The sequence below is a fragment of the Morone saxatilis genome, unplaced genomic scaffold (genome assembly GCF_004916995.1).
Source record: "Morone saxatilis isolate NCDOM2014 unplaced genomic scaffold, NCSU_SB_2.0 Contig17, whole genome shotgun sequence".
NCBI classification, from domain to species: Eukaryota; Metazoa; Chordata; class Actinopteri; family Moronidae; genus Morone; species Morone saxatilis.
Window position 1 is genome coordinate 11,673,920 of NW_023339729.1, and position 10,813 is coordinate 11,684,732.

The 10,813-nt window shown below is 38.6% G+C and overlaps 1 protein-coding gene across 1 annotated transcript in view; it reads right to left on the bottom strand.

Moving 5' to 3' along the window:
- The window catches only part of ube2o (ubiquitin-conjugating enzyme E2O), a 33,907-nt gene that overhangs the window by 11,239 nt on the left and 11,855 nt on the right, over positions 1-10,813 (bottom strand). Inside the window, 10 exon segments of the mRNA XM_035660652.1 lie at positions 737-892; positions 2,389-2,551; positions 3,807-3,864; positions 4,208-4,358; positions 4,586-4,695; positions 5,172-5,315; positions 5,916-5,979; positions 6,138-6,235; positions 6,815-6,925; positions 7,357-7,416. Coding sequence (XP_035516545.1) covers positions 737-892; positions 2,389-2,551; positions 3,807-3,864; positions 4,208-4,358; positions 4,586-4,695; positions 5,172-5,315; positions 5,916-5,979; positions 6,138-6,235; positions 6,815-6,925; positions 7,357-7,416 — 1,115 coding nt within the window.

The window sequence follows — 10,813 nt, forward strand, 5'->3', positions numbered from 1 at the left end:
CACACACACACACAAAATGCTGTTTAGCAATAACATCATCAAGGTAATAGATCAAAAACAGAGGAGCAGCACTTATTTGTAAAAAATATGACTTAAGCATCTTCTAATTGAACATGTGGTTTTGTTTTGGCAGACCAGAATATCTGCAGCATTGTGGTTTGCTAGGTGCAGTAAAAAAAACAGCAACAGACAGTGTGTGAAGTCTGTTTTGTAAGCTGAGGATGAGTGGGGCAGTGTGCGGTTGAGGAAATGACACCATCAGTGCACTGAAAGGCTTTCTGTGTGCGGCTGCTGCTGGGCTCCAGTGTCATCGTCCGACAGATCGAGACATGAGCCCTCTGACAAACAAAAGAGACGTTGGAGGGACACACAGACGCAGTGTTGTCAGTTTTTCCAGGGTAAGCAGTCGGTCTAATTTTTACATCAAGTTCCCGATACAGCTGCAGGGGAGAGGACTAAATGTGTAGGAAGCACCATTACCAGACTCGTCAGAGTCAAATGTCAAAACACTTAAGTGGCTCCCGAGATCTTTTTAAAAAAACACTGGACCAATCACTGGTCACCACAGTGTCTGATGAGTCACTACAGAAACAGTCTGACCGACGTACTGGCAGTATGAAATGAAAACAATATGAATGGATGAAGTTATAAAAGAGAATCAAAGACGAATGATTGAAGATACAAAGCAGCAGAAGCAACAACAACAATGGAGTTCTGTGTACTAGTGTTAACCCACCGGTCCCCAGGCTTGAACTCGCGGGAAAACTTGGTCCTCTTCTTCTTATGCTTCCTCTTCAGGTTACGTATGGAGAGCGGGATGCTCTTCTTCCGGTTGGTTCCCAGACCGCCGCTCTGAGAGGAGGCTGTGGAGCTGGCCGATGACGTCAAAGAGCTGCAACCGGGGTTACAGTCGCAAGTTAACTGATACATCTCACATACTTATATATGGATCAATAATTGGTCTATAAAAATTCTCAGAGGAAATATTTTCAAATGACTTGTTCTGTCCAACCATCAGTCCAAATATTCCATTTTAAACCACAGAAGACAAAAAAAAAAAAAAAACAGCAAATGTGCACTGTAACTCAAAACCAGAGAATTTTTGTCAATTTTGCTGAAAAAACATTTTGCTGATTCGTTTTCTGTCATCAACTGATGAGTTGTTAAAGCTTTAATTTACACTACAGCAAGAAAGGCTGGGCTTAATATAGAAATATCTGAAGTTTATCTTTTAGGACAATAGGATGAAGACATACAGGAGGAAATATAGACATGAAAGATTTTGTGAAATCCAGCGCAATAGCTCTGCTGTAAATACTACATTTATGAGCCTTTTAATGTTCACTTTTTATTGAGGTTGTGTTTAAGAGATGATGATTCAGCTCAGTGGTCATTTTTGACTCTGAACCAACTGGAACTTTAAGAAAACGCTGCAGGGACGGCTCTCAGCCAAGTATCAGCCTTTGCTTGCCAAACTGACAAAACGCATTTCCATCGCTTTTATTTGAGGGAATAATTAACCTGTTTAACTATATCCCATATTTCACTCATAAAAAAAGTGTAATTAAACATAAACCTAATTAAAGTGTGTTACAGTCTCACATCTCCCTCTCTCCGTCACACACAAACACTCTCATGAAATGGATTTCATTAAGAACAAGGGGCTCAGCTTCATTAATATTGCAAATCAGACTTAACCAAGCAAAAACAACAATGAGAGACTAACATTATTAGATTTAAACTGCACTTCTACAACCAATCTGGGTAAATTTCAACAAGCAAAATAATTAGCCATAACTACTGCAAGCCTGGTGTAGAGGCAAGGTTATTTGTTTTGTAAAAATTAAGTCAGTACAACAGTAGGATAAAACACACTGACAACGAGCGACAACAAATGTGGCTGCCCTAGCTGATGAAGCTCTGCCACAGTAAAAACATTTACTTCTTTGATGCTTTTCTTTGTCATATATGGTAAGCTGAACATCTTTGGGTTTTTGTGCTTATGATCGGATAAAAAAAGGAATCTTAAATATGTCATCTGGAAAATTATAATTAAATGGCTATTTTCTGAGATTTCATAGTCAATTAAACAAGAAAGGAATCACATGATTAATTAATAATGGAAATACTAGTTAATTGCAGTCCATATTATACTATATAATCTTTATAAACTGTTATTTTGTCCACCCAAACACATTTTTATATATTTCACTCCACCAGAAAACCTTATACTACGTCACCCCTCAGGCACAGAATCTGCACATTAACTCTCCACAAGAGTTTCAGAGTTATTGCATCAGATCACATGATACTTCAAAGAAGCTCATGCTTTTGTGTCCCCGACATGTCACTGACATTTTAAAACAAATAACTAAAATGTTAACAGACCTGGTATCGTCAGTGTCTTCTGCAGCCTCATCGTCAGCGTCCTGTTCGCCGTGTTCAGCCAAGGCGTCGTTGGTGTTCTGGGGGTCCAGAGGGTTCTGGATAGGAACCACAGGGCCGTTGTTGTTGGAATGAGACGAGTCCGTCTGCTCAGATTTGTGCTCACCTGGTAAGAGGTAAAACAGAGGAGGACAAATTAGGATTTGTATTTAAGGTATCGTTGCATGGATAATTAAAATGAAAAATTTGAACAGAAGATGAAATAGAGTATATATTAAACACAATAATTCAGAAGTGGAAACAATATAATAAATATATTATATTTCTTTATCACTCTCATTGCTGAGTTGTTGATAATGAAAGTGCTTCAGGTTTTTATTTTGCTAGGGCTTTACAAAGACAAGCACAGCCATTCTCTATTTTCCTGGCTCATGCAGACAGATCTATTTCTCTGCTCGAGTGTGCTGCACTTCAGCACAATTTCCAATTAGTGCGTACTTTCTGTGCTGAGCCCCATTTGTGGAAAGTACTGAAGGACTGACGTGTCTCTCAGGAACAGGAGGAATTCTGATTCTGCTTTGCATGGAGACACAAGTTCTCAGCTACTTTAGGGAATATGTAAGCAAAAAAATAATGCTCACTTTTCTGACAATGATAAATGATTAAGTGCTGTGACTGTGTGTGTGTGTGCGTGCGTGCGTGCGAGCGAGCGAGCGAGCGAGAAAATATATTTCATTCCCTCTCATTCATAAAAAATGTATTTAAAACCAAAAGTAATTTGCACTTGCTCTCACTTCTGTCTTACTAATAGTAAAGACTTTCTTGCAGAAACTTTTTGAAAATTATAATCTTTTTGAATTATCTTAGACTAATGACTAATTATGTGATGACCAGTGCAGCATTCATCGACAGATTAATTGCACCGAAGAGATTTACAAGATCAAATTTAAATTTAAACTACTGTAATTAAAAGTCATTTGTCGTCTAAGATAATTAAAAGTTACAAGAATCTAAAGCTAATGAAATAAGCACATTCAAGGGAACACAACCTTATGAACTAACAACTACACAACTTATACAAACTCATGCTTTTTGTGTGACCTGACTGATAAAATAATAGATTAACCGCAAAACCGGATTTGAATTAATGATTTATCACAGAAAAGAATACTGTTAATGTGGGGAAACAGGGTCAAGTATAGAGGAAGAGGAGCAACCTTTTCACTCTGACCAATAACTTTCCAGCCTATGCATCAGTCAGGCTATATTTAAAATTAAAGCGCGTGTTGTAGTGTTGATTCGCGCATCTATTTTCAGTTGAGTGAAATTCTTCAGCATTAGAGTTTTGCGATGGAGATAAAAACCGACAACACTGGAAAGAAGAAGTGTGTGTGTGTGTGCATTCCTCTGAAGAGTGTCACCTTGTGTGTCTGCATTCTCTGTCTTCTTCCCCAAATCCTTCTTGAACATCCTTTTCAACTGCAGGAGACACATGCACACACACAAATACACACACACAGAGTGAGAGTTTGAAGATGATCAGAAAATGCCTCGTAGTTTTCGAGCACACACAGTCTCTGCCATACTGAGGGATATCCACCGTACAACTTTCTTAAAATAACCTTGGCACTGTGATCATCTCCTGTTCATTCAATTCTTGTGTAAAACAGGTGATTTTAACAGTTAATAAGCTCCCGAGGGGATAACAGGCTGTATCCACCTACATTTCTAAAACAGGTAACAAGTTCTTCATTTCCCGTAAAAGAGCACAGTTAAATCTATACTCACCTAGACAGATAAATAAATAACATTTTATTCACACCTTTCTGGCCACGGGGTCTTCAGGAAGGACTGGGGCACCCTCGGGTCCTTCACAAGTGATGCGCGTGGCGTCCCCTTTAGCCGGGAACACATATAGTGCCCTCTCTCCCAGCTGCCTCTGGGTGTGGTCATAGTATCCTAAACGTCTCACCCTAAAATCAAACAGTAGAGTAACATTACCCCACGGACAACAGGATACAGTATCTGTTTGTATTTATTCTGAATTTGTTGATACTGGACCTCAATTCTAGCACCTGACACCTAAATATTCTACCAATGAAAGCGCTGTGTAGGACCATAATCACAAGCACAATCAAAGATAAACAAAGTTCACATGTAACCTAAATCAATCAATTAATCAATCAATATTTGGACTGACCTGCAGAGATTCTCCTGTGTGATGGTGGAGGGAGGAGGATAGACGCTGTCAGAACCTTTGGGAGAGTAGCTCTTGGTGATCCACGTCACCTTCAGTTCTACCACTTTTACCTGAGAACAGCGCAATGACACCACAGAGACCATTTAGACAATTTAAGATTACACAACTAAAATAAACCACAATTTATTCAAGTATCTGACTCCAATACAGTTTGTTGTTAAAAAAGAGAAAAAAAGCTTTTGTGCACAGCATGATTTGCAGAGCTGGACCACACACTCAGCCCATAAAATACAGTAAAGGAAGTTTGAACTCTGATAAATGAATAAATGAATAAATGAATAAATGAAAAAGAAAAAGAGCATTACCCTGTCTTACCAAACTGTATAATCTTGTGCTACATTAAGAAAGCTGGATTTGCAGTCAGTCACAATTACTCATAATGAGAACTGTTCTAGTACAGTACACAGCAGGAAGTGATCATTCACTGATAAGATAACTAAACAGGTTGTTCTCTCTCACTACAATAAGGATGCTGCAGTGAAAGGACGACGGGTGTTAAAAGAAAGGACCATCATCATCGTCTTACCTCTTCTACCACCACCCTGAACTTGCACTTCCTGCTGAGGACAGGTTTGACTCCTGACAGCCACTGTACATTAGAGAAGACTTTGGCCGGCCCAATCAGGACCTGGCCTGGGTAGAAACCGTACGCCTCATCGAAGAACAGACCCTGAAGAGCAAACACAGTTGGAAATGATGTTGATTATCTATCAGCTGTTAAAGGTAACAAAAAATGCATCACATTCAACATGTACAACTATAAAAATATCACATGATGTAAAATAAGTCATGTGAATAGCAATAGGGTGTCAAATTTGACAACACATTGACATTTCTGCACATTAAACTCACTGTCAAAACTGTCATTTTTAATAGTAATTCAGTACTACACTACAGAATTTTCTGAAAATAATGAGCCTAAAATCCCATTATCAAACATTGTAGCAGACATGTTGCAACACCAACCTGTCAATAAAACAAAAAAATATGTATTATTTTATAAAGTTAAACTACAGTCTAAAATGCAAAATAGAAATAATGTTTAAGTTCTAAATAAATGCTTACAATACTTCCTTTTGTTGCCATCACATAAACTAGGCCTACACACGTAGCAGAGGATGGATATTACACTCAGTATATAATCACATTAGAAAGAAAGAGCCATTTATGTCGGCAGTCTGCTCTTGTAAAAGAATCTGACCCCTGACTAACAGATGTTCTGTCCAGGCTGGATGTACCTGAGGTAAGATAAGAGCTTGTGGCTACATACCGAATCACTGACATGTGGACAGACGTCGTAAAGCTTGGCACCGTCCTCCACACTCATCGAGCACCTGGAGGAAGACAAAGACAGAGAGACAATCAGGTGACACGCACCGGATTTGGCAACGATGAATGTGTGCCAGCGTGCAGACACCTTCCAACAGATTCCAACATGGTCACAGTACACGCTGTATAATCACACGTACACACACACACACACACAGTCTACCTGGCTCCATTGGAGAGCTTAAGGATGATGTGATTAGTCAGGTCATACACTTTCCCCAGCCAGAAGTCGTAGGCAATGTAGTCGCCGTACATAAAAGACTAGACAGAACACAGTGAACAGGAAAAAATCTGTTAGTTTCAAGTTGCAGAAGTTACATTTTTCTAGACCAGCAATGACTGAAGTGAATCATCTGCTGCTGATCTGAACACTAAATGACCTTTTCAAGCCATTTAGCAAAATACTGTTGATTGATAATTTTGTGTTCATCATTTGTGATTACTCAAACATACTCCTAAACAATGCAATGAAACACTTATATACACATTATAATATATAATAACAGGCTATGCACAGATTAAGAAACATTTTTAAATCACATTTGATGTTAATTCTTACTAAATGCGAGTAATTAAAAAATAGAACAATAGAATTTGGTATTAATTATTAGACAAAACAATGCAGAGACCGTTAGCAGGCATTTGTTGAAACAGTTTGTGGAATCTGATTTTTGTAACTTGAACTCATCACTCAGTAGATATATAATGACTTCCAAATGATACAGTTCTTTTTAGGAAAGGTCTTTAATTAAATGATGAACTGGTGAAATGAAATGTTCCCATACAGTTATTTGAATATATTGAGTATTAAAACCCTTCAGTAAAATGTCACTTTCTTACCCAGATGTGCTGCAGGTCTTTGCTATTAACTGGATACAGAACACAGTTTGTTCCCACTAGTTTCACTGCACACTCGATGTCAATGTTGGTCACAATACCACACTGGTTGTCCTGTAATGTAACAAACACAAGTTCAACCTATAGTCATATTAATTATCATCACTGATACAATATCCAGTCTATCAATATATATCGAACACTTGGGTATTGCTTGTATTCTTTTTTAACTTTCCTGATGTCCACAAGCGTCACTCGTGATGGTATGTAAACAATAAAAAGATTTGTATTTTAACCTAAAAAAAAAAATCAGTGTTTAATATTGTATTTATATTCAAGCTGGTAGCAGGTGGGTGCTTTAACAGAAAAAGTCTCCTCTTAGTCCTTTGTAAGTGTTGACCTACAACAATATTCCAGTCATGTCTGAGGCAGCAGAGCGGTGAAGAGTGACACGACTGACAAAGAGAGAGCGCTGATTGAAAAAAAAAAATCCGGACAGAATGAGCGGTGAAGTGAAAAGGAGAGTGAAAAAGGACTCCACTTACATTAGAATTGTTTCGTCGCACAATGTCTCTAATGACAATAGATCGATCTTCAAGTTTCAGCTGTAAAAGAAAAAGAGAACAAGTTTAGAAAATGGTGGCTGGGTGACCTCATCTTTAAGAAATCTTACACCAACAGAAGCTGCAGCCGAGTGTCTGTCACTGACATCGGACCATTTTTTACTGCAGAGGAGAACTCTTCACATCAATGAGAAGAACTTTTAACCCACTTTACATTCATCGCATTCACACAGAGACCATGATAACATCACTGATATTATTCGTCACTCCCTTACACACAGCCACGAAGACTGCAACACGCGCAGTCAGCAGAGCCGTAGCGGCCCTGAGAGCAGATCAAATGATGTTGTCATCCAAACACAGAAACGCGTTTCACTGAGCATGTCAGCATGAGCCTCCAGTGTGAGAATCCAGCCGAGTGATGAGCACCAAAGAGTCGGCGAACATACTTTCGCGATCAATTATTAATCAACACGTTGAAATAAAAATAGCATCTGTGAAACGATATGGTTTACAACTATAGAACCGACAGTCTGACGGACAGATAAAGCCAAAACAGCATTGATCAAGAACTACAAGCCCGGAGAGACAGAGGGCACAAAAACAGGAGCCGCTGGGCTTAACTTGGCACAAGCTCAGCTCCCAGTGGGATACTTTGTTCCTGTGAGCAAAATTTTGCTGTGTCACCGTCTCTGCCAGGAAGGCCAGTTTGAGTAATAGATCCATGAGTTTGAAGGGTAATCGGATAGCAAAACACTGAACAGTGGTCTGTAGCTGTAAGACAGAACTTTACATATCTGGGAAATCATCATTTCATGCTCCATCGCATCCAAATCTGTGGTAACGTTATAAAGCAATCTACCTGGACTGTGTGCCTGCAAATATGTAACAGGCCAACACAGCAGCTAGCTGACACTGACACACTGTGTCACGGCAAAAGTTGAATTAGGGTTAACTTTTTTGCCAGACGATCCGGCTTTTTTCTGATGGAATCTCATTGAAATAAATTGAAAACCATCAACTATTAACTACAAATTAGAACAGTGATCCTTATCTCTACTTTCCTCTGATATCTCTAAAAGAGAGGAAGCACTAAGATAAGATGAGATAAGATGTTCAAATAAGAAACAGCAGCATTGGGGAATGTAGTGCAAAAAGTACAGAAGTGTAAAAGTACATTAAAGAATCACAAAATATAATAGAAAATATAACACTAATGAAAAATATATACACTATATGAAATATGCAGTCAAATGGTGTGCAAAATATCTTGGGCAGCGTATGACTAAAAACTAAACTGTACATGTTCAACTTAGGGATAAATAGTTTGTGCGTGTGGTACTGTATGAAGCCCATCAGAAATACACTTTCTCAACTTTACTTGACCTACTTGAAATTAAAACATGAGTGATAGTGGCAGAATTTCACGCCGCAGCGTTGCTTCTCTAACAGTGAGTCAGGCACAAAATCGAGCAGTGCATCTAAGCCTTACAGATCCCACTGGACAAAATGTAGTGGCATATAAATATGTTTTTATTAAAAGAACCCTGTGCTACAACACAGACAGTCACTCAACTTCAATTTTAATCAATTTAGGACAAGTAGCTGCTGTGGACTGGAGCTCTTCAGCCTTCATTATCTACACTGTTGGTTCACAGGTGTGGTAGAAAATTGCCAGTGTAAAATTGGTTAGCCAACCATCAGAAATTACATACACAAGGTTTCTCCTTTGTATTAATATTAGTGATTTGATGAATGCAGTGGCTTTATTTGCAGCTTGGAGTAAGTATCCAGGTGTCATAAATGCATTTGCATCATTGTGTGTCATAGAGAGAGATGTGTTTAATGACATTGGTCTGTGACAAGCCCCCAGGAAGAGCCCAACCATGTAATTACAGCAATGGCATCCAACCCATGATGCACAGGGGCCACTAAACACCTCTTTCCCCCAATTAGCTTACATTGTGAAAGAAGCAACTATAAAACTGTGGATTCATTGTTTTGAGAAACTAACACTAGCAGCAGTACACTAACTTTACAGCTGAACAGACAAAAACAATGGCAGCTGCAGATACTATTACCACTTTAGGTCCCTGACTGAACACAGAAAGCAACACCAAACACACAAAATGCCAAATCAGGTAATTCTGAGTGTCTACGTTATACTTCTATCTGAACGATGCCACCATGGGTCTGTGCTGCAGACAGTGAACAACAGTTAAAAGACAAACATGTACATGTACCTGCGGGACGCCGGCTTCTACTCTACTGAGCTACAGTACAAGCTGCTCTACTGGCAGTGCACAGCAAAGTGGCAGCGAACTGCCAGCCAGAATGTAATTAGGAGTAAAGAGAGTGAAGAAATTAAAAACACGGACGCCTGCCGCATATTAAGTTATTACTCTGTGAGAGTGTGTGCGTGTGTGTGCGATGGTTAAACCTTAAAAGCAGCAATGATTAAGCAGAAGAATCCGTTTTCAATGTCAGTCAGTAGAGTTCTTATAATAAATAAATGTTTCTCAAACTTTAGAGCACTGCACGGGGTATATTACTTTTTTATTTGTTAATTTAAAAAATATATAAGTCATGCATAATTCCTAAAATAATAATACTGTAAGTTCAATAAAAAAAATTTACATTTAAGTTTGATACATAACTTTTATATTCAATATTCATATTTTCAATGCAATTGTTAACTTCATAAACTTCCCTACCACTGAGAATGACAAAGATCTTCAGTGATGCACAAGCTGGTGTTTTTCACTAAATTGTAAGTTTAACTCATCAAAAAGACGCGGTTCACTGCAACTACAATGATGTCTTAGTGTTATTGCACGATGACAAAAAACTGGTTTACATGAATTTAGCGATGGATTTTAAACATTTGAAAAGAAACATTTAAGTGTTTTCTTAATAAATCAAATAAGACGGTGATGGTGGATGGAGATTTGGGAAAAAATGGCACCGGCAAAACAATGTATATTAGAGCAATCAGCACGAGCCTCTGAAATAACTTAAATTTTACATGAATACGTTTGTCAAAATAAGACCCATGTTGAAAAATATCTGTATTCCCCTTTAATCAAAAAATTAATGACGTCCAAACATCAGAAGGTTCAAAAACCTGAGTGCTCTCTCTGCCTCCGTTCAATTTGCTTTATTGGCATTAGTGTAACAAAGACAATATTTCCAAAGCATTAAGAAATTATACTAAGTACAAAGAAAAAAAACAAAAACTCTGCAGTGCTTCTGCTTCCTCGTTGTAACCTTACACCACTGAATTCTGGGATAGGACGAGCCACTGAGTGCATATGTGTGTGTGTGGAGGGGATAAGATCGATGGGTCGCCATGTTCCCTTGTAATCTATTAAACAGCAGCCTGTCTGCTCCTCGTGTCTCTGCTGCTGGGGTTAGTGCACACGCGCACACGCACACACAC